This window comes from Aptenodytes patagonicus, chromosome 7 (genome assembly GCF_965638725.1).
Source record: "Aptenodytes patagonicus chromosome 7, bAptPat1.pri.cur, whole genome shotgun sequence".
NCBI classification, from domain to species: Eukaryota; Metazoa; Chordata; class Aves; order Sphenisciformes; family Spheniscidae; genus Aptenodytes; species Aptenodytes patagonicus.
This window is the reverse complement of record NC_134955.1, coordinates 3277984-3302853: the sequence shown is the minus strand read 5'-3', so window position 1 is coordinate 3302853 and position 24870 is coordinate 3277984. Positions and strand designations below refer to the sequence as shown.

The 24870-nt window shown below is 40.7% G+C and overlaps 1 protein-coding gene across 8 annotated transcripts in view; it reads right to left on the bottom strand.

Moving 5' to 3' along the window:
- Nucleotides 1–273: 273 nt before the first annotated feature.
- The window catches only part of SHANK2 (SH3 and multiple ankyrin repeat domains 2), a 368375-nt gene continuing 343778 nt past the window's right edge, over nucleotides 274–24870 (bottom strand). For 5 of the 8 annotated variants that reach the window (XM_076343770.1, XM_076343771.1, XM_076343772.1 and 2 more), the window contains 4 exons: nucleotides 20063–20193; nucleotides 18641–18752; nucleotides 15120–17532; nucleotides 274–4469 (listed from right to left, as the gene is read on the bottom strand). In XM_076343770.1, coding sequence (XP_076199885.1) covers nucleotides 3896–4469; nucleotides 15120–17532; nucleotides 18641–18752; nucleotides 20063–20193 — 3230 coding nt within the window. In that variant the 3' untranslated portion in view covers nucleotides 274–3895. Of the gene's footprint in view, nucleotides 4470–15119; nucleotides 17533–18640; nucleotides 18753–20062; nucleotides 20194–20428; nucleotides 20489–24870 lie in introns of all 8 variants that reach the window. The other 3 variants (XM_076343775.1, XM_076343769.1, XM_076343773.1) reach the window with 1 other exon arrangement.

The following is a 24870-nucleotide window of genomic DNA, read 5'->3' as shown; positions in this document are numbered from 1 at the left end:
GAAAATTTTTGCTTTCCAAATTCCAAACACGAATCTGAAATTCAGTAAATGAACTAATGTTCGGCATAAAGAATGCTTTAACCAAAAAGAAGAAATAAAAAGGAAAGGTTTTTCCCAACAATAAATCCATTAGTTTGCCTTAATTCTATCTACATTTTGTTAAAGCATTTTATGCGCTTTCAGGAACATCAGATTGCAAGTTTTTTGGCAACTTTTTTTTTTTTTTAATAAAAATTCAGACAGTGTTCTCTGTTTGCAATCAGAACCACAACCTTAGTGCAATATTATATTTATTTCTTACAGTAATTTTGGTTGCCATACAAGAGTATTAAGGATTGGGGAAAAGTGCAAGTTACAGGAGCTTGATTTTTTAATCAGTCGAAATAAGAGGAATTAAAGCACAAAAATTACAGCAACATAGATAACGTGAACACAAGTTGTTACACAAACTATAGCGAGAAACATATTAATATCTAGAAAAGAAAAGAAAAAATGTAATGGAAAAATTATCAATATTTGTGGCTCATACACATAATCATCGCCAGATCAACTGGGTAATGCTTTTTAAGAACTGAGAAAAAAAAAAAAATCACTATTTTTATTAACTTAAGTACCACAAATAATTAACTTTTGTGATATGTAAATTCTGTAAATCAACAGTCACATCTAGTCATTTTATAATATATGAATTAAACTTAAAATGTTCTCAGACACCTAGGGAAAGGAGTCTGTGCAGTTATACACAATTTACATCTTGTAAGATTTTGGTATTGTATACACAAATATTACAGAAACTAGGCATGTAAATGCAATTTATTTAAATTACAGTATATAAACAAAAGTTGATCCTAAAACCCAGAATATCATAACGTATTTCATAGACCTCTAACAACTTGGTTTTCACTATCATAGTAGCATGAAATAAATGGGTCTTCTCTCCTCCCCCCAACATTTCCAGACTGACGAAAATACTCGGAGGCAACGTCGTATCTGTTACTATTGCTTTCTGTAGCAAAATCATCACAGAGCTAGAGACCAATTCATCTTGGCAGAGGTGTATTTTATTGGTGAAAGTAGGTCCTCTCAGGTCTCCTTACCGTTACTTTGTAAGACACAATGTAAAAATAAACTATTTCGTTAGCTCTTTAATGTGTTAAACCTCTTTTCTGCTAATTGTATTGTACCTATTCTTTCAGTACCTGAAAAGATACACGAGCAAGAAACACACCTGCGTAAGAAAGGGATTACCGTCAACTGCAATTTACCGTGAATGTCAGCACTTGGTCAACGTAAATTCAACAAGAAGGTTGTGATTAAAAAGCAGCTTAAAAGTCAACTTCTACGTTTTCTTTTACTCCCGTATTTTCTAATGTATTTTCTGGCACATATTATAGAGGTAATATCAACTGTACCCAAAGAAATTAAAAAACGAGCATGGCATTAGTGGTTTATTTACTGAATTCTGTCATATCACCAAATGGAAGACAATGATGGCTAAATTACCATTTTTACACTTCTTAAAGTATTTGATGGCCTCAGGTTGCCTGTATTGACTATCTGAATGAAACTGCCGTTTTCTACACCGCCTATGGAAAAATTCAGTACTCTTGGAAGTAAGATGCCTTAGTACTTGATTTTTATTACAAGGTTACTTGGAACTTTCAAATACAAATATAGCGTAGTAACAGATGTTAAGTCAAAAGATTTGTTGTTCCGTAAAGGGGGCAGGAGGCTAAATAAGTTGCTTTTTATGAGTATCCAATGCGTTGGTAACTATAACCACTTTTGAAGAAATATTCATCCTCCTTTGTAGAAGTTCTAGCAAAGATAGAAAATATAACACAGCTCTGCTGGTTCAGATGCATCCAAATGAGGTTGATTTTAAAAAGGTCAAGACTTTATAATTATTCCACAGAAATAGTAGTAAACCACAAAAGTTTTTTTTTTGTTTTTTTTTTTTGTTTGTTTTGTTTTTAACTTTCTAGCACTGTAGTGGCACAAAGGCTGCCCAGTAGACCAGCCACTTATTTTCTTAAAATATTGTGCTTATAAACTATCTGTACAACTATTTAAACTTGCAGTAAAGAAAGATATTTAAAATGCTAAACTTTATGTACTCATACTAGGGCTGTTGCAGACCTAATTAGACACTTGTTTGTGAGCAAAAATAATCACAATAAAAAAATTAGAGATAGGCTGGACCATATCAAGGACCATATCAAGGAAAGAAAGTTCAGGTACCTTGCAAAATGTAAGAGAACCTGAAAGTATGGTAGGTAGGCAGTCTAGCCATCCACACACAATTTACCCACCTTGAACATCTTGAATATTATGTTAATAAAGACCTACAAAACTCACAGATATTAAGAGGTGTTAATTACAAGGGGAGTTCAAACATGCAGAGAGAGACTTGTTAACTTTAAAAAAAAAGGAAAAAAAAGTCAGATTAACCAAATCTGTGTGTTTCCCCCTGCTGACTGAAGTCTCCTGGAAAGCTCTCGAGCTCTATTACCCCACCACCCAGCCCACGGTCGGCCACAGCCGCCTGGTTTCTAGCAGGGTGCACGCACCTCTCCTGCGACCTCACTAACAGCCGTGCAAAGAAGTCACCGGAGGCCGATGGGCGGCCTCCAGCTCCCCCTGAAGCGCTCAGTCTGCTCTCCTTGTCAAGAAGCCAACACCTGTTAGCAGTGATAAAAATGGGAAACTGGATACCTACCCAATTCTCCTGGCCCTTGGAACGCGTGCATTCTGAGACACTATATCCCTCTTTCCATCTTGGCGTTACCTTTTTACCTTTTTCCTTTTTTTAACAAGCTGAAACATTTCCATTTCTGCTAACGGGCCGAAATCCCTCTCTCACTTAAAACACTGGCAACCTTCCCACTGACTTCAATGGGAACATTCATCTATCTTTTTCCCCTTTCTTGGCCTGATGTTCGAAACAGCGAAGCACTTACCACTCACTGAATTAAACAGCATCTCTCAGGGTTCAGCATATTTGAGTATCTGACCGTGAAGTCCAAAAGATGCGTCTGTACATAACCCCAAATTTTTACTGGCTTGTCGAGTTCACATTGCGACTTAGCAGTAGTTTAGCTGGTTGAAAACTGGGGGTCTCAGGTTCAAACTAGCTTCATTTTGTTGTACCTCTAAGTGTGCATTCCTCCTCAGCTTTTATGCAACGTCTGCATCGTCTTACAGGTCAAGTCAATGGAGCATGTATTGAACTTGTTCTGCCACCTTGGAAGAGTGCTAAGTATAACTGCAGAAATAAAGAAATACCAGGTAAAACAGAGCAAGGTTACCTTTGAACTAATTCCAGCAGAACAACCAGCTTCACTGCCAACAAATCAGAGAGCTAAACTAGTAAAAAACAGTAATATGAACTCCTGTACCTGTCTTAATGTTGTGCCTCTGCTACTAATAAAAACGGGTTTGAATGGTAATGAAGCAATCTGTCCTCTTAAAATGAACTAAGGGTTGAGGAAGGAAGCCTGCTCGGAGACTGAATGTCAAGAAGAGAATACAGTGCTTTTCAATAAAAAAATGAAAGGCTTGCAACTTTAAATTGAAAGAAAAGTGGTATGTAATGGCTCCAGCAGAAGGGCAGTATCAAGAGATAATATTTTTGAAGTTAACAATTTTCTCTCTCTCTCTCTCATATCTCCCCACAACTTTGAAATAAAATGGCCCCACTCGTGTAACATATTTAGATTTCTGTTTGGGCATGTAGCATACAGTCTGCATTACCTGAGTACCAGGAATTAAACTGTTTTCCCCCTCCCCCCCCCCAATTTTGCTGGCACTCGCAGACAGACAAGGCATTTGGGGTATTTCAGTACCAGCCCATCTCTAGTTATCAACAGAAGTTTGTGAGGCAAAATAGCTATTCTTATCTGTCCAGCAGCTGTTTCAAAGCTCTTTCTATGTTCATTCTGTGCCCAACTCTAGTCACTCCAAGGTCTATCAGATCTTCCTTTTGTAGATTTGGTAAATGAGTGCCATCTATTTCATTGTCCATAAATGTTTCTTTATGTTCACCTAAGTTTAGACTTTCCAACCAATCTGCCACATCTGGTTTAGTCCACAGGTGGACAGGCTTAGTTGTAAAAGGCTTATTTGAGATTGGCTGTTGTAATATTGAGGGAGAAGGAGACCTGCTGCGCCCTGTGGTCAAGCCAAATAAGTCCCCAGAAGGGGGCTGGCTGGGTAGGCTAAATACATCGGACAAAGTTGGAGAAGGAGATGAAGCTGAAGCAGAAGCAGTCAGAGGAGCAGGCATGATGTCTTTATTAATCTCCGTTGGTGAAACCACAGGGCTTGGAGCATGTCTTGCTCCTGAGGTCCTACTGTCATAGTCTGGGGACCTGCTCTGCAGTGTGATCGGCTGGCTGGTTCCAGGTCGGACAGTAAAAGTGATTGTTGTACTTCGTGTACCTGAGACAGTACTCATGACTTCCGTGTTCCTGAAATTGTAAACAGACGTGGAAAGTTAGATATATCAGCCACCAGCTGAAAGGCTGTCCATATCAACACGTGGTAAATACGGTTTTGGAATGCTAGAATATTTTCATTTTTTTATGAGCAATATCAGGTTAAAAGTACTAAGACAGTATCGTTAAATCTTTCCCATAAAACAACCATCAATGGTAAGCCATAGTTAAAAACAAAACCTTTGCTTACGAGCAGTTCAGAAAAACACCTTCCAGAGCACATTCTTCCTTTTTAAGGCTACACCAAATTAACTCATGGTTAAATGAGAAACGCCGAGTGGAATAAGCACACGGGCACTTTGTGCCCCCCATGAAGTGCAATCAGGAGTTGATCTTCCCTTCGCTGCATGGAGGGGTGGGATCCTTCATTTCAGTTTTAACCCACCAGTTTTACACACTGTTAGGTAACACAGCTAATAGTTATGGAAAGTATTGGAAGCATATTATTAACTTGGATTTTGGATCTTTGTGGATCTACTCAGTGAATTTCAGGGTATGTTTGCATTCCCATTCATTCACAGAGCATGCTCCACAAACTCCTCTTATTTCCCTTTCTGTTCAGCTGGTCTTTTCGTGCTTTAAAAATGAAACAGTCCTTCTAAGGTTCATAAAAGGACTTCCGTGCCCATTTCCTTCTACTCAGAAATGATACTTTGGCAGTTGCACTACAAAACTTAAGGAGACAAAATTCTTGTTACTGTGCATGCCCAGAGGTGATGTAGTTGCGATCAAGTCACCGGCACCTACCTCTTGCCTAAAGGAAATTTCAGATTACAAACTAAGCAGGCATGAAACCTGCTGGGAGGCTAGCTCTGATGCCGAGGCTGACAGGGTGGGTGCAGGAGCAGACGAGTCTGCTTTTGTCTGTTGGCCACAGAACAAATTTAGAAGCAGAAGATCCGGGTTCAGGTCTACTCATATCATAAAATGCTTAACTCCACAGCCCTTACTTCTCATGAGAAAACTCTGCCAGTCAGCGTGCGCACTTCAGGATTCTCCACTGAACCCTTGGGTGCCTGAAGCTCCAGAGTTTCTCACTTTTGAAACACCACTGTGCAGAAAATATCTTAGAGAGCCCAAGAAAGAGCGTGGTTCTGGAGCCCCCATATTTAAAGTGCTGTTATGGAAGAATCTGTGGTCTCTTCCTAAGTCACTGCTTAAAGATTTTGTGTTCAATGCCACCAAATGAAGTACCAAAAATGACCCACACAGCAGGGGTCAAACCCCACATCTGCTCTCTCTGAGGTATGTCCCTCACCACCAGGTCCGCTTTATAAATGAGAAGCCCTCTCCTGCGCCTCTGCCCTAGGTAATCATGACGGCTTTGGTCCTTCCTGCAGAGCACTGCGACTGCTGGGAAGGAGGATGGAGCGTGCAGGGTTATCCCGTCTCACTGGATCTGCTCCCCAGTGCAATACAATCGCGAACGCCCACGGAAGGGGAGTGACTTGACTTTGGTCGCCCACATCCTGAATACAAGAGAGGTTAAAATTTTAAATAAAAAGATGGTGGTACCAGCATTTCCTCATCATCTACCCTAACCCGCTCCCTTTGTGAAGTACTCATCCATTACCAAAATGAAGAAATGTAGGCAGCTAACCTGAGGCAATAACGGGCTATTAATCCCTTTCTCTCATATGAGCCTTGCTGCCGTCTTGGTAGTTCTGAACTGGAGACCTTCTTCAGTGTTTCCTTGGTTTGCTGCTGGCTGTTGTGAGCCCCGTTAGCCACATACTCCCCGCGTCACCTCTGGGGCTTTGGCACATAATTAACAAACCTAGACATCAGGTAACCTACAGCACTGCTACACTGAGATTCAGAGCGCGCTTGTGTCACAGCGAGGCTCGTTCAAATAAAGCTCCAATACCGTGTTATTAGAAAAGCACTATGAGTAACTTTTTGGAGAACGTACATGTTATTCACATGAGCAATCCCACTGATTTCCCACAAATTGTTCCGTATATTTCAATGGGAACAGGGGGGATCTTTTTGCGAGTTGAAAGATCGGTACTTCACTTAAAACACAGTAGGAACAATACTTTTAGCACTTACGTCTTTGTAATTTAACAAAGAAAGGAAACACTTGGCAAGGTTTTGAGTGTTTCCTGTGATTCGTTTGGAGCTTAATGGCTCTCATTGTCTTCCAGGACTGGAGCTAAGCGTTCTTACAAATAAAAACTCTATGGCAAGACACTATTAAATTCTACTAACCAAGGGGAGCAAGTTATTTCTACCTGCTTTAACTTAGCATTAGGAGTCTCACACACTTTAATAAGGCACGATATGATTTTAAATCAACAAAAAACCTGCTTGGAAAAAGGCTGGGATAATGCTGTCCTAGTGACTGCGAGAAGAGCCGGCTGAGTTTTGTACAAACGTGGAAATGTCTCCCTATCTCTTTACCTGCAATTACCCTTTCACTTAACTTTCCTCTCTTGCAAATACTAGAAATGATGGTTTTGTATTCACACCCATTGTGGCAATAGCAAATGGATGATGAAAATCTGCCTCCTATTATGCTAGATGCTGAAAGATCACTTCTGTTACTTGACTGACAACTCCAGGCTCAGCGTACACCTTCTGCTTTGTAACTCAGTTGTGCCGCATCTTCTCTGTATTGTTCCTTTCATAGACTCCCTGCCCACCCTTGTTCAGGAAATCACTGTCACGGTTCCAGAAGGTATATTAAGCCACTAAAAATCCCCCAAAGTAAACCGTGTGCTCTTAGTTTAAGTATTCCTTAGACTAGTGTTACCTAACCTTCTCAGACCCACGGGCAGTAGTACTGGGTGAGCAAAGCAACACGGGCAACGTTGTACTTTGCTTTCTGTCAGCCTGGATCAAAGTAATGGCTTCGCACGGCTACAAGCAGTATTAAAAGTTCTGTGGGCATCTTGCTTTTTTCAAGCCGTAGGTTCAGGACTACTATTAAAATACATCTCTGGAACAATGATAAGAAAATTTTTTATTTTAGCTGATTAATGAGGTTTCAATACCAGCTCAGTTTAAAGCCACATCAGTACTCAAGCTTTTATAAATATTAACCCTTTCATGCGAAAGCTCAGAGCACTTCATTAACATTAACAGACTTAATCCTACAGCAGCACACCTTCTTCAAGAAAGTTATTAGTTCTACTGCACCCTTGGGAACACAGACGAGTCTGTGACTCAGTACACGTCCCCACTGCTGCAACAGCGGTCCTGTTTAGGATGAGTTTTAACCACGGCAACTTGAGGTCACTGCTGCCTGCAAAATTATTCGGCAACCTGCAAGACTGAGTTTGTGCTCGGTTCCCAGCTGTTGTGCTTCAGCCGGCTCCGCTATCAGCTCCGCAGCCTTCATGGCACAGACACAGCCCTCGTGAAGGTCATGCCAGTCTGCTGAAGCCCACAGTTGCATTTCCAGGCTTTCAGTTCGAAGTCTTTAATTCCAAGATTCATTTTTTCCCTTTTTTTTCCCCTTCTTTCACCTGCCACATCAACTCCAGCACGTTATAGAGACTGCTGTACTGTAATTGCAATCCAAGGAAAAACACACACGTATTTGTGTAACTCCTATGCATCCTAAATTATAATTTATGACATCTCCAATACAATCTGTGATGCAGATGATACAGCCTTGAAACCATCAGCCGTCTTGCATTTTACGGTTGATTGGTACCCTGGTCAATAAGGAGCAAGCGCATTCCAGCTGGAGAGCAGGCATGTTTTTGTTGTGTTGTGGCTTTTCCAGATTTTTAATAAGAGCAATTTCTTATGCCTTATTTGATCATCTGTTATACCAAACATATTAAATCTATATTAAACCTGCCTAAACCCAAATTTCATTTTAAAAAGGTGAAAAGTCTGAGAATTATTTTAAATAAAATTTGCTCTATTAGAATCAGCATATGGTTGTAATTTATAAACATTTGCTGCTGTAAGACTGCACTGATTGCAATGCCCATTATGTTGCCTCACATTAAAATCACAATATATAATTCCTATGTCACAATGATGTGGCCTCCAAGTATAAAAGCCATCAACACAGCTTGCAGACGAGCAATTCTTTTAAATTTTAAATTAGATTTGCAGGATTCAAATTTACCGTTAACTTAATACCAGAAGCATATCAGTGAAGGATGGCACGCTGCAACAGCTCCTAGGAGCCTCCCATGTAAAAAAACCCAAAACCATCATGCTCTCACGGGAGCTGTTTTATCCTGCAACTCGAGAAAAGACTTGCTGTTTCTGACAAAGCTCTTCCACTGTGTCAGAGAAAAAAATCTTAACAACCAAGAGAACCAATGAGTAAAATGAGTCCCTATACAGAGGCACTGCGAGAAAGTAACTTTTTACAGATTTCTGAGAACACACAAACCCCAAACTTTGCCTCCATCACTTATAATATTTTTACTTTATTTTTGGATTGTCAAAGGAAAATTGCATGGTAGGAAAGTAAGACAATAATTGTCTGTTTTGGGGGAAGATTAAGAACAAGGGCTGATGTGATGACTGGCAGGATACAGAGCTTCTTAGAATAGTGTTATTTTAGTGAGAAGGATTGAGAAATGATTAGTGTCTGTTGCAGGTAACACTGTTCAGTTGGAGCGAAGAATAATCATTAAGGTCTGTGGGAGTCTGTTCAAGAACAACAGTTCCCATGCGAATGGCACAAACGTCTGGAAAACCGGCAGTAAGGGAATGCTGCTGCTGAGGGGCAGAGGACCAGGAGACGGCCTCAGCCCTCTCTCCTCGGAGAGCTGCAAGGAAAAGGGTCACGGGAAGCTGGAAGGAGAAAGGGGGAAACCCCACAGCTTCCCAGGACGAAAGACTCGACAGCGACGACTGCAGCAGATCTTGATTATTTCGAGGGCTAGTTTGTCTTTCCTCTGAGCCTCACATAGGTATGTAAAAATGCACTAATCATCCCTCCCCACCCCTCCGCCCACTCCGAAACACCCTCCAAAAATCCAGCAGAATCTGGGCATATTTGAAAAATTGTGCCCCTTATTTAGTCGCTCAGACATAAGTTGAGGAATCTGGTCTTATGTGCTCATGTTATAAAAACATTTGCTGAACACTTCTCTGATGAAAGTGGCTTTTATTTCAGCTTGAGATGACATCCTATTTCTGGTTTTAGAATGGCTACCATTTCTGGATTAGGGTGATCTAATCCACGTCATTGCACTTTGTAACAAAGTCAACACCAAGATCACTAAAATGCAATAACAATGAGTGAGCATTAAAAAGAAGCAGAATGTGCAACATAGAATACTCTATGCTTTATGGTTGTCACTTACTTCATGGCACTTCAGCATGACCCTCTTCTGACAACAGCAGTCATGAGAGCAAATAAAAATGACAAAATGGAATGACTGAAACACTGCAAAAATTATTGACGAAGCAAGCAATCCTGTGAAATTGGCTGACAAACGGTTAACGAAATGAAATGAATCTATGGTACAGCAGTAAACTGAAGAATCAAGACTCGAGAATTTTCCCACAAGATACGTATTTCATCATCTGCGAAATCCAGACATCCTTTACAATAAACCGAATGTAGGATCAGTCCCTATGCAGGACTCGCTACTAAGTTCGGTTCTGCCTTACCTGTTTGTGAAAAAATAGGAACTTTTCCAGATAGTCGTAAAAAAAATATTCAGAGATGGACAATAACCCTGGCCATAGGCAGTTTCACTTTTAAAACTTGCTTTGCCAACACAGTGCATGTTATTTTTCCTAGAGGACTTGATCCTGCATGGTTAAGCATCCTCCATAACTCCCACGTTTATAATAAGCATTTCCCACTACCAGGACTGACGCCCAACCTGCCACAGAGGCCATGGGGACACTGTGCAAACACAGCTGGAGAAACATAAGCACCGTTTGAAATAGAATTGTTTCTCCCTATGGCAAAGCTGTCAATCATTTTGATATGGTGATGGTAGAGAACAGCAGCAGTTGCTGTTCGTTGTCCCTTATTAGTACACCGGAGTCGTGGTGGAAGGATGCTGCTTTCACTGGGGGCTGCGTTTTTATTCCGTCGCAGCCACTGGGTCTATTCTGCGTTAATCACGCTGACATTATTCAGTCGATCTCGCAGGCTTGCACTTGATCATTATGTTGCTAAGCGACTCCTGGGTTCACAGACAGAGCGAGCACTCCTCCCTTAACCTGATAAAAACCCCTGCATTAGTCTTCTCCCCATTTCTTTTATCAGCTCCATATAAAAGTCAGTAGCCTCTCAAGTGAATTTATAGCACTGCTGTATTTATAGCATCATGGTCGATCCTGCCATTATGCCTCCCGCCCTCCCCGCTCCGCTCGCTGACAGCAGAGCATCACCTGCCAAGCCGCGGGGCTCCCCCGGGCTGGGTTTTCCCATCTCTGTACCTGCGCATATCCAAATTCGGAAATGGGCATCGCGACCGAAGCTCATCGTTAGGGCTTTAGCGCGGGGTATTTGGGTCAAATGGAGCCCCGTATCCAAACACCCCCAACCTTTTCTGTGAGGAAGGATCTCCAAAATTTTGTAAAGTAAATGATGGCCAAAACTGGGAGTGGGATTAGCTCTGGTCTAGAACCTTCTGATCAAACCTTTTAATTAAACTTTTATTAGTACAAAGTAAGCAAGCACGTCCTTTCGCTTCTTCCTCTTTTTCCTTCCCCTACCGGTCTCCTTTTTCCTATCCCACGGCTGGTCACTGCCGCTGAGAAGCAGATGGTTTCCAGTGAAATGCTTCCATGGTCTATTTAAAAATCTTGAAACTCGGTGTCTCCGTAAGAACCATGGAGAACTATAAATACACCGTGTAAAATTATTGCTAAATCAATGCGCAGAGAAAAAAAGCAAGTCCAGGGTCATTTTTTAATGTAATAATTGAGAGAGAAATGCTGCTCAGTACTGTGGAACAATCTCTTCCTAATCCTCATTTATCAAAAACACGAAAGAAGATATTTTTATGGGTTTCTGTAGTGAGCCATTACCCAACTATCTACAATTTAATTCACCTCTATGCTACCCTAACGGGGCAGTTGCCATGAGTGAACTACAATTGTATGTCTACTGGCTGTGCAAAAGTAACTCCTAGTGATATTTAGAATTGCTATCTGGGCTGTAACTTCATATATGTCCCCACGAGCAAACATATATTTTTAATTTCATCAGGCTGCTAGTGCTGTGAACATAACCCAAGCGAGCCTGTGAACAATGTTCCTATTTATAACACTTCCCAATACTTCTCTCTGGCTGAAGGATATGAACAGGCGTACTCATTTTTTATCACTTTTCCTTTAGCAGAGCTAACGAGTTGTTCTTTAATTTAGCAGAATCCCTGCTTTCCGTGAGCTAAAATTCCTTGCTCCCTTTCTAATGCTACCTCACAGAAAAGGGCTACAAGCTCTACAACTCGTTGTCCTAGGCTTTACAGTATCAGGAAAAAATCAAGAAACTCTAAAAATTTTAGCTTTAAAATTTAAACATTAGCTTTAATACTTGGCATTTTGGCAAGATGATATTCCTTGGTCATAATATTTGACAGCTTTGTAAAAAATTGTGTCAGTCATGCAATTGGGCTAGAAAGGCTGTAATTTATTTAACTTTTTAAAAGATAAGGCAGTAAAAGCAGTAGAAAAAATGCCTTTGTCTGGGAAGCATTTACCATGCATCCATCGCTTTCATGCAGGCACCTTTGAGAACAGAACTGAAATTTAATGCAGACAGTTCAGGGCATAAACATACCTAGCACACCAAAAAGAAATCGGAGCATTTTCTCCACTGTGATAAATTCTGCTACTAGCCTTTTGCTCCCTCTTTCACACTCTTTATCAAGCTCAGAAATCAATCCTCTCTCATCCGCCCCCGGAACGTGGAGCTGGTTAAGCTCAGAGAGAGGGGAAGGTGCCAGCCTTGCTCCAGGGGCAGTCGGCAACCGGGCACCGGGGCAGCCAGGCAGACACCACCTAACAAACCACCGCTGGTTTACAAGTGGGACAGCTGCTCAATTTACATCTCTCTACCTCACCCTTGTTAAGATGAAAAGGAATTGCCTGCAGCTCCTTTTAAAACATACTTTTAATATCGGTAGATAGCTGGATCTCTTCTGCTGTCTTTGATTTATTACCTAGCTTAAAAAAGAAATCCTGAGTAACCTTTTCTGATCATTTTTAGTATCTTCAATTCACCTCATTTTCTGGACCTCAATTAAAAAATAATGCAATCATCACATCAGTTTTGAACACAGAAGGAAACAAAATACAGCCCTCCCACCTTCCGTTCCCACCGGGAATTCTGTGGAAGTGTCATTTTCTTCCACAGTCAAACGGCAGCCAAGAGTTTTGCTGCTCTATGCCACTGTCAACTTCTCTTATTTATTCCCTCACAGGTCTGTTGGTATTGTTATATCCCAAGATCCTCTCTCTAGTTTGCAAAGACGCCCATTTGGGTTTACTTTTCAGGAAAGAAGCAGGATTTCTGTCACATTGAAATAACGCTCTGTGGGGTTTTGTTTCCAAATTGAGTCTCTGTATTCCATAATGAAGCCTATGTAATTTGCCAAAGCTGAGTTATAAGAATTCAAAGAGCTAAAGGACAGAAAAGCAACATAACTTTCTAACACTGTCCAAGTCAGATCTTTCTCTAAAATGTAACATATATGGGACTACTCTTGCTTACGTGACAGTTTCCTTTTCTCCAATGAAGTGATACAGTTGTTTTTCAATTTTTTTCCAGCCTTTATACCTGTTTAAATGTCTTTTCACAAAAAAGATGTATCCCTATTTGCTTCTACTTTTCATTTTCCTCTCAGTAATGATAACACTTTGATATATTTACAGTACATTGTAGTTGCTAGCCTCAGTTATTTTCTAATAAAATAGGGACGCTAAAGATCTCTACTGTAACCTGGAAATAACTATCAGTTTAAATATAAAAGATGATAAATAATGTTATACATTTGAAGCTAGAGGCAACACATTCATATGGCTTAAAAACAAGACGACCAAGGTCTAGCAAAAATAGCATTCTTGAAGACATAAGAAAAATAATACGAAATGAAACTGTCAGAGTCATCTGCAAGACAAGACACGTAAATTCAAGCTTAGTGCACAAGTATTGATTTTATGCTTGCCTGAGGTGTTCTCAAATGTACAGTGTTCAGGCGCTGTGCTAACTTTGTTTAAAGACTGTCTTCATCAGGTAGCCAGTATATGTTGGTTTTCTTGTACAAGTTTTCATTGTGGTTTTTTTTTCATGTATTAAGGCTTTTCCTGTACCGACAGCTCAATTTCTGCTCCACTTAGTCAAGTGCCACTGACAGGAATTCCAGAATTTCAGTGTTTTGCTTCCATCTCTTCATTCTAAAACTTGCATAACCTCCATACCTCCCTGTCACCAGTTCGATGACTTCCATCTTGCAGGAAATAATACAACTACCTGGCGCTGAGGCTTTTGATCACACTGTTTTCGGAATGAGCAATCGTCTGCAATTAACAGAGCCACCCTTCCCCTAAAACCAAATTATCTTCATGCATGCAAAGAACGGTAGCTTTTCAAAGGCCGAGTTAGTTATTATCCAGCAGAATAATTCTAATAAAATTTACTTAGATGGTATCTTCTTTTAAAAACAACGTCAGCACTGCATTTCTGCAAAAAATGCATTTCTGTGGAGCAGTCCGGGCCTAACAATATGCAATACTTCAGTACAAGGTACATTTAACTGCTGTGTGTAAGGCCAAACCATTCCACACCACAAAAAGAAATACCTCAGGCTCTTAATAAAACTACCAAAATGACCTTTTTTTTTTCCATAATTGTGGATTTCATGATATTATATCCATATTCCACACAAATGTGACTACACAATTATTTGTACGTTTACCCAATGGTGTCTGACTACTGTAATCACTTAAGTACCTTTCAGAAACCACTTATATGCAAATGTCTTGCACTGCACTACCAGGGATGCTGCTGCTGGGAGAAATAAGCCACCTCCTTGAACCTGTAAACGTCAGAGACTATTCACTAACAAGCATGTGCAATAGAAAGTAAGAACTCAAACCCCATAATACTAAGTTGTAGAGATGCTAAATTAACTTTTTAGTAATAACATGAATAGTGCAAAGTGATTTCAATGAGTGATTTTCTAAGATAGCATTATACTTCATGATAAAGTGGATTATCAGAGGTATCAGCATGAATCAAATGACATCACACAGTGAATGTGAAGTAAACCAAGGCAAAACCACTTTTTTTACCCGTTTGGAGCCAAAATAAGTTATGGGACTGAACAAAAATTAAATTATCACCACATTTTAAAAGAAAAAAATACTTTAGGAGAAAAGTACTACTTAAAAATAAATCTAAGTAACACCTCAAAACAGTTGAAAGGTTTGTGGAAACTGTCTTGGAAGTTGGCGAAGACTGAGAAAGCTCCTATCCTATGGTGTAGACTACAGAAACGTTGACAATGTAGGAAATTCTTCCCCTCTGTATAGTTCTTTGTCACAGACTATTCATTAAGCAAACATGTACAATAAAGAATACATTCTTTTTTAATCTATGTGATTTACAGGGGAAGTTAGTGAAGGGATGGGAAAAAAATCAAGCCTTTATTAGAAAATTATTTGGTTAATTACATTTACCTTGTACTGAGACTTGCAGTTTTTGTTCCAGTAGGTGACTCCAATCCTTCCCCTGGCTTTGAGGATTTCTCTCTGTTCATTTGCTGGAGTATTGAGTTCAATTCACTAATAACATTAGCCTTTGGGCCTGAGAGAATTGGGCTTTTCACCTCCGTCACGTCACCCCATAGCTTAGATGTCCTTTGGGGAACAACTTTAGCCATATTGGGCTGTGCACTGATCGGAGGTGGGGGCGGAGCGGGAGGAGGAATAACAAAGCTGTCTACAGTTTCTTCAATTAGCGCGTCCTTGTAAAGTGCATTGCTTTTGTTGATTATGGGCTTCATTTTTGGCTTAGGAGGTACTGGGGGTTTGTCCACCAGAAATGTTTGCCCATCTGCATAGACTGTACAAGTATCCACGTTCTCACCCCCTTCCGAGGACAAGGTAGAGATGCTGGACACCGTTGAGATAGTGCTGGTTGTCTCTAAGTGATGGTCACTACTACTTCGACTGTCTACCTCCTCAATCCCAGAGTCAGTGACGTTATCAAAGCTGTCAGGGGGTGGCAGAAAGGAGGCAGGCAAACAATTTGAAAGACCCACTTGCTTTTTACTGTCTAAGGAATTTGTCGACTGGCTGGGGGCAAATGGCGCGGGTGAAGGTGTGCCATTTTTTCTTTGCTTAATCAAGTCTGTTAGAGCCGAACCGGGAGCTGCGCGGTCGTCAGGGATATCAAAGCTGTTGGCGAACTCTAAGGGGGGTGGTAGTGGCTCAGTAAAAATAAACTCTTCATCGATATCAACTGATGCTAAGGGTGGCGGAGGGATGCGGAACGGCAAGATGACAGGGTCGTCGACAGAGCTCGCTGCTACGATGGTTTTGCAGGGAGATGCCGGTGGCTCAGGCTCAGCAGGCACGTTCAGCTCACTTTCTGCTTCCTCGCTCCCCTCTGGCCTCTCTGGCGGGGAGTTTTCAGGGTTCGGTTCTATTTCAGCTCTCTTTTCCTCTTCATCTTCGGGCGTATCATCTGACTTTGCTGTGTCCACGGTATGAACCATTAACAAGCCAGCTGACTTTTGCTGCGAAGTATCCACAATGTTTATCAACATGTTTTTCTTCTCCTCAGCTTTCTTTTCTTTCCCTGCATCTGTTTCATACTTGTTCTCGGTCTCCTGCCGTCTCAATGGGCCACGAGTATTTTGCCGAGTGACAGTAGCAGTAACAGGAAAAGTCGTTTCAATATTGGGTCTCAGCTTTGTATCGATGTAAAGTGGTTTATTAAGGTCAGCTTTAACAGCGTCTCCTTTGCCTGGAATCTGCTGTGTTTGTTCTTTCATGGCTCTGTCCCTGGCAGAGAGAGCGAGGGCTAGTGGCGAGTTTGGATCTAATAGCTTTCCTGTGACCGGGTGAACGTAATTATCTGAGCTGGATGCATTTGTGGACTTAGCTGCCACTGTACTGTTTTCAGTACCTTTCGTTTTGGACGAAGCATTTAATGTCCTTGAATCACTCTGATTGCTGGGTTCACTGCTATTAAAAAGATTTTCAGGCTCTCTAGGTGCGGGAATCGGAGATGGTGACATAAGCTGTCTAAAACCATCTTCACTACTAAACATTGCTTCATCGGTAAATTTAGATTGCCTCATACGTGGTGTTGGCGGTGTTAGTCCAACATCCTCATCTCCTAGGTCTGTGGAAAGGAAGGCTGGAGAATTACGCCTTGCTTCCAGCCTCTTTTCCCTGTCCCTCACTGCTCCAGCAATGGCTGCTGCAAACGGACTGCTGACACCTAAGCTGTCGTCGGGTCGGAGTTGCCCAGGTTGCTCTGAAGACTGAGGATCGATTTCCATGCTGCTCCCTTGGCTGCTTTTCCCACTGCTGCTGGTGGATGGCTCTTTCACAATAATTGTCGGGATTGGAATAGAGCAGGTCTTTTCTGGACTGTCTTCAACATTGGATTGTTTCACCAGCATCCCCTTCCGCCTCGCTGGTTTGGCCGGCACGTAAACTGCTTTGCTTGCAATCTTCCCAACCTCAGAATATGGGTTTTCTGGCATCTGACCCCTCTTGTTCCTGAAATTTGCCTGAGCTGCGGCACTCCGACTGTACAGGTCTTCAGAGTCCAGAGAGTATCGGTCCAGTTCTCGTCTGTAATAGATCCCTTTGTCCCTTATCATTGTTCCCACATTCTCAGGCCTAACCAAAGAAATTTTTGAACCTGAATTCTGATTAAATGGAGGTTTAATAGTTCCATAGCTCCTTGATGTCGGGGATTTGGGAGAGTTGTACAGAGAGGGAGAAGGTGGTGGTGGTGAAGGAGGTAAGGACTGTGGTGGTGGTGGGATATCTTCAGAGGTGTCAGGCATTGAAAGACTTCTGGTAAACTTCAGCATCGGAGGAGCCAAAAACTGCCGTTCTTCCTCTGTTATTCCTAAAAATCAGAAAGTATATTTAAAACCCTGTCTTCCACTGGGACCCCTCATATTGTATTATTTCTGTATCCAACCTAAAATGCCAGGGTGCATTTCCCATGACATGAGGCATATGCAAAATTATGAAAGAGGTCTTTTGGTTGATTCCTACCATAAGCATTCTTTCTTGTTGAACTTCCAGAGACCCAGATGCCAGAATTAAAAAGGATGCTACAGAATTTTAATTAAACTGACCATTGATGTGTAGGCAAATGTTTTGGTTTTATGTATCATCAAGGTAGCTGTAGAGAAGCACATTTTCTTTGAAAATTACTGAACGGGGAAGACATTCTGTGCAGAAGAGTAGCTTACGCCTTGCTCTAGAGCACTCTATAAATGCATATAATAATGCAACTTAGAAACCTAATGGATTTTTAAGATGGATTTGAAGCTTAGCAAAGGGACTGTGAAGATTCTATTGGGGAAAAAAAATCATAATGTTTCATTTCAAAAGATGACATTATATTATTACAAATACAGCTTTTAACATAAATAAACTGGATAATATTGCAATAATTACATCAGCATAATGCATTTCTAAATTGGTAAGTATCACTACAAAGATTACTACCAAGAACAAAGCAAGCCCAAATTTGGTCTGCTCTTCTTTTCTCTTTTGTAAAATCATCTATTGTCATCATTTGGAATGAAAAAGGGGTGAATTTTATTCCATTTCATCAATAGGGATTCCTTTGTAAACTACACAGCATTACGCTTTTGCCTCAGTAACAAAGAAAAAAGGAGTAAAATTTTGCCCTAGATAATGCATTGCAAAGGGCTTATACTGATCTTTTTTTTTTCCTTCTCACTGCCTTTCCTTGTTAGAGGGAACATTCTAGAGAAAGGAATTAAATTATAATTCCATAATACTTGCCTACTGCCATCAAAGCAGAATGTGGAAATTATATCATCTTACACACAAACTTCTTTTCTCATGAACTTTGTATAAAAATTGAACAGTCATTCACTGAGGTAAAGATGTTGGAGAAATATGCTTTAAGAAAGAAACAAAGTTACTAGAAGTATGTGATTAATGCACAAGCAAACTATACATGAGAAGCATTTTACCTATAGATTTTTGTCTTCTCATTGTACCCCGAGGTATACCCAGAAAAGGACCTTGAGGACTCCCTGGTACAGTGGGCGTCATCACAGCAATACCCTGTCTCTCATACATGGACTACAAAAAAGCAAACAAAAAACCCCACAAGCATTAAAGCATGCAAGTCTTTCTCTCACATGTAAATAACTTCTGTCATATCTGCTAATCCACTCTCCCTTTTACTTAGAATTCTTATGGAAAAGAACAAATTTGGTATTTTGGGGAGGAGGTGAAGAGAAAGGGAAGGCTGGGCTTTATTTACATGTTATTAAAATGACAACAGCTGTAAGTGGAGTTAGCTGAAATTATTTACAAGGCAATACGTTAGGTTTCCAGCACATTCTGTGCGCTGTAAGAAAAACGAAGCATGAGCAATTGCATTTTGTTTCATTCACTTCTAAAAACCCAGCCACACTCTGCACAGGTATTAACGTTCACTCTGCACCAAGCTGTATGCTCTCTTCACTTCTGAAGAACAGACCTGCTCTTGCACCGACTCAGGTTGTCTTGCGCAAGGCTACACTGGCAGTCAGCATCTCAGCGAGGAACTGAGGAGCGCCACCTGAATCCCAATGCACTCAACTGCCCCTCCTTGTAGGTCATCACAAAACTATTTGTTTTCTGCCTCCTAGAATAGCCTGAATTTCCTTCCATCCCAAGCTGCTGAGAACAGCAAAGTGCTTGTTCTGTCAGGACCGACGCTCTTTTGGAGGGGTGGGTAACGGAAAAATACATCTAAAATGCAATGAAAACAATTATTTTTTCACATGCAAAGTTCTGTAAGAGCAAATTCTGCAATTGAGTTTAAGTTTTTAATACATGTTATAGTTTTAATGTCAATTCTTCCCTTACAAATAATCACGTATTATATAATCAAGATATTATATATGCCGTTAGGAATAATAAAAAACCTGCAGTAGGAGAAACCTTCACATTAGTGGAAATTGTGTTGCTGCACTAACTCTGGTGCTGAAACTGAAATAGCATACCTTGACTTTCAGCAAAGTTTTTTAGCTTGGGTTCAGTGTTGTACTGACACCTTCAAGTTCAGAACCTACTGGCGTCTCACCAGCTCAGATTACAGGCACAGCAAGTTCACATCTGTTTGAGTAACACTGAGGTAGCCATGCTGTTGATGTGACGGTCTCAGAATAAATATAAGGATGTAATGAGCAAAGTTTTATAGGGGTACGCAGACTCTTCTGCTAAGAAACTACCATTAGAAATACAGAGTAGACCATGCCTTAAAGTTACAAGATAATAAAAGGAAAATGAGTATACAAAGCAATGTTTGTAAATTCGTTTCTGTTGTACGCCCTGCACGCTGCCAAAAGACCCCCTCCAATCAGTTTCAGAAGTGAAAGCAGTACTTCATAGCTACCACTCACATTCATATCTGTAGCTGAGGGAAAACATCTACTAGAAGGCCGCTGTTTAATAGTTGCCACTCTTGAGTCCACAGTTGCATTGTCTGCAATTCTTGATGGCTTGGAAACTGGTACTATTTCATCCACCTTATCTGTAATATAAAAGTATTCAGTAAAATAAATATCATTTGTCCAAAAACTGAAAATGTAAGTATTGCAAGGTCAAAGGAAGAGATTTACTTTTTAAAAAAATGCAAAGAAAAAGTTTTTTTGGCATTTTAACAAGGCAACGCTTGAGCATCATAAGTCGTGCAAGCCGAGCACTTTTTATTGCTGCTACATAACATGCATGCTTTAGTTTTAAGCCTGCATGCATTTAATGTTTACTTAGTGTGACTCGAAAAACAATCCTCTTCTTCAAACCTTCAAAATGTGAAGGGAGAATATCTATATAGAAATGGAAAGAAGACCTTTAGAAATAATGAATCTGTACAGCACTGTTTCAAATAGAGATAAGCAGACTGTACTTAGTCATCAGGATTTCAGTGATATTTTGGACAATAACAAGTACTCCAGAAGTGCTCTTTTATGCCTATTCTCCTGAAGTAATCACATCCTCATTTATTCACACTCTTGGATGATTAGATTAGCATTAGTAACTGCATCGTTGGTTTAAAAGAAACTTTTATATGTATTTTATATTTTAATAACTGCACAGTCTGGGAATGTATTTAGTTGTGGTCAGAAACAGACCAAATAGGCGAAGTCCAAATCTGAACGAGAACTTCAACATTTGGATTTGGGATTCTGATCTACCATGTGATGTGATCATAAAATATAGGGAAATCTTGAATCAAGATCTTCCAAAGTTTAGAGTGTTAGTTTTAGCCCCGTCTCCAACTTTGGTCACAAACAAGGTTCATCAGTATTTAATATATAACGTTACTCCCTCAGACTGAAGACCTCAAAGTACCATATAATCAACTAATTATAGCCTGACAGCTCCTTTATTGCCACTTCTACCACTATGAAACTAAGGCATGGAGAAATTAAATGACTAGCCTAAGCCAGCAGAACTGTTCAATTTTTGAACCTGTACTAGAATCCAAACTTAAATCATACCAACAGGTTTCCTTACTACGCCTTCCATTGCATTTGCTTTCCTAAGAAGGCACAGACTGCACTGTACCATGTTGATTTAGCGTCTTTTCCTTTGAAGTTTCACCAAAGTAAGGATTAGTTATATAGCCTCTGGTATTTATGTGAGTGAAATACCTTAGCCTGGCTCCTAGGCTTCCACAATGTGAGGCAGAGCAATGTTATGTTTCGGCAATTAGATCCATCTCCCAAATGATTGATTATTTGCTTCAGCAAACAAGGATAGCTGCTTCATTAGGATACTATAGACTTAAAAAAAAACCCAGGTTTTTGGTGGTCTAGAGATGGTGTTACTATGCCAAGTATCAGATTTAGGGATTCAAGTTTTACCTCTCACTGGAGAGCAGCGCACTCAGGGCCCTGGGTATGGATATGGATGGGAATAAGGCAGGAGGAAAAGAGCTTTTGATCCCTCTAAACAGTAGATCTGGCTGATGCAAGGATGATATTTTAAATGGGAGAAGAAGCGAGGGAAGAACTTTTAGCCTTCTGGTTAGGAAGAAGGTTGTCCTAGAAGTGGATATTTCAGTGTCACAGAGGGTCAGGGAGCAGGCAGGAAAGGAAAGGTTGAGCAGAATCAGTAAGCTGAACACTGTTGAAAACTGTCTCACAAGAGTAGTGTTGCTGTTTCTTTTCAATTGAAGTTAGCATTCAATTCTTTTCATTGGTCTGCTTTATTTTTTGTGTGTTTTAAATCATCCAGTGGAAGGAGAAAAGGAAAAAAATTCTTAAAATCAGCACATGTATTCAAAAATAAAACAAACTTCAAGTCACATTTCATAAGACTTTGTAATACAAACTGTGAACTTCTGAAAGAAAAATATCTGCGCTTCTGCTCAGCAAAAGGCATCAGAAAGCAATGGTGTAACCATGAACATTTGACCTACACAGCAAAAATATGACTAGACTGTAGAGTCGTACTCGGGGGATCTATCACCAAGAGCTTCAACTGGGCAGAGATTTCCTGTTAAGTCTCTCCCACCCTTTTCATCATCCCAGAAGCCAAACAACTGGTCTTTGGGATACAGAAAGAAGGAAGTTTTGGAAACTGAAGCACTAGGTACTCAAAATCTGTAAATAAGAAATATAAATATACCATGTAAGAACTGATCCCCTTTATTTTTAACAGACACATGTAACCATATACCCATTCAGACAACAAAAAAGCTACAGGGAAAGAGTGATGAGGCTATGACAGACACTTGAAAAGCATGAAAATATTTGTTTGGGGATGAAACATACATACCCTCCGACTGCACTGATTTTGCTAGACAATACTAGAAGTCAGATCCTAATTTTGGATCTGACCAAAATATCAGTTGGTACCAATTCTTCATACCATCTACTATTTCCAGCTGGAAAAAACTTTGTTTTGTGTAAGTGTATTGCAGGTTTCTTGTCTGTAGACAGCTTCTCAGTCCTTCTCATCCTACAGCTACTCCCATTCAAGTGGTGCTTTGTGCCTTGCCAAGTCTAGCTAAAGCACTTCGAAATGGGAGAGGAGAGCAGGTTAAAGCTTAAGCTGCTTTGCAAGGAACTCTTTAGGAGTTCCTCGCGTAGTATTTCCAACGGCAGCGCTGCTACATCTGCGCAGCTTCTTCTTTTGCTCTACTGCCTTTGATCGGAAAGCAAAGGTAGAGTGGAGGTTGTCATTTTAAAACTACCACAAAAAATTTGAAGCTACAGAAGCAGCCAGCATGTGGAACGAGATTTATTCTAAATGGCAGCAGCTACATGGCGGGTCCTGCAGAATACGTCAAAATCTTAGCATCTGGCCGCAACTGCACCACACTTTTGAAGTGAAAGCACTATGTAAAATAAAAACATTCTCACTGTATTATCCAACGTGCTAAGTAGGCCAAGAAAATTAACTGGCTGAATTGTATTTAGCTTCATTCAAACTCATCCCAAAGAAATAAGACGTAAGCATATTGGGACAAACTTTCACTTGCCTTTGCCTTTAACTAGGCTGTTCATATCCACAGTACCAGTGTGCAAACCATGTATGCACCAGAAACACACGTTCAAAAGGCCGCACATACTGGAATAATTTGTCAGGCTTACTAATCGGCTTCTCTCCCAACCTCCTTGTGATCTTGAATACTCTGCAGCATGCATTTCTCGTACCAATGAGAGGGGAATCTTACAAGCTTGTGTTGGAAATTCTCTGAGGATACCTTTACAAACAGTTTTAACAAGAGAGATACAAAAAAGCCACAGAATGGGTGCAAAAATTTGCACCCGGTGTGAGGTGTGTCGACAGCGTGGCCAAAGCAGCACACCTCCAATGGTATTCTTAAGAGGAACGCAGCTGGATGTGGGTGGAAGGGAAGAAATATTCTGTAGTGGAAAAAAGCCTACATTGGAGGTTGGCCATGCCAGCTGCATTTCATCGTTAAACCGGTCCTTTAGCGAAGTACAGCCACAAGCACGCACGCACACACACTTATAAGGGAGCAATTTGTGGCTGATTGGTAGGATAACAAAATACTATCTGCTTTATTTTGAATAACTTCAGTCTCGCAGAAAGACAGGGAAGAAGAGTCTATGGCTCACTGGACAGAGAGCGCAGCTCAGTTGTAATCATAGAAGAGGATTTTTAGGCCTGCAATTATTCTCTAGTATTTGCCAGAGGAGGAATTCGTCACTGCTTTGCCATATAAACTCTTCTGAACCTTTACGAGAAGTTACACCGGTATGTTGAGAGTCAAACACAGGAGCCATGCTACACCTGTGATAATTAGTTACCACCGCTCAAGGGGCTCCTGGTAACAGCATCCTTTCGGAGAACTGTCAGGGATACCACATGTATAAGCCAGTCTGATGCCTCGGCATGCATATAGCAATTTGAGTGCCACTATATTAAATTCCCCCGAGAGAGGCAGCACCAACAGATATAAAATAATTTATTGCAAAGTGCGTTTCCATCTGCCCTGTGGGTTACCAATTGCACCCATGCTCTGCTCAGGGTGCCAGCCCTCAGGAAATTATACGGCCTAAAGGCACAGAAAGGAGTTGCATTTTATCAACACGTAGGTCATCTCTGATGAAAAGCTCTTAATCACAGACATTGGCACAGTACCCAACAGCATGTCATGACTTTTACATTCTCAAGAGGTCTGGCTGCTAGGCAAGTTGCTTTTTTTTCTTTTTCTTAAATAATTGATATCTGTGATAATTACAGGGGACAGTCGCCTCCTAATAGATTTGTTGCAGGAGATGGCTCTTATCCCCGTAGAACACATTGCTTAGTGACTCCTCTTTCAAATCCCCAGACTCTCTCAGAGGAAAAATTATAATGCTGCCCATCAAACCACCAGATCCATCATAAGAGGAACTTTGAAAATGAGAGTCAGGTGCCTAGATAGATCTGGTGGCACATCACTATACAGGCCCCAAAAGATAAATATGAGGTATGATCCTGGCAACATTACTTATTGTACGACATAGCCAAGACATGTGGATTAGCTCCACCGAGGGTCTTAGAAAGTGAGCTTGTCAGACCCACAGAGGATAAGAATGATCATGATCCGGTACAGGCTAACCCCAACACCTCAGGCTGGCATGCCAGAAACACCAGGCAAAGACTGATCGAACACAGTTTTGGAGGCGAGTATTGCCAAGACCTGTATACTTACCACCAAGTCCAGAATGCTTGCTCAGAGGGGATG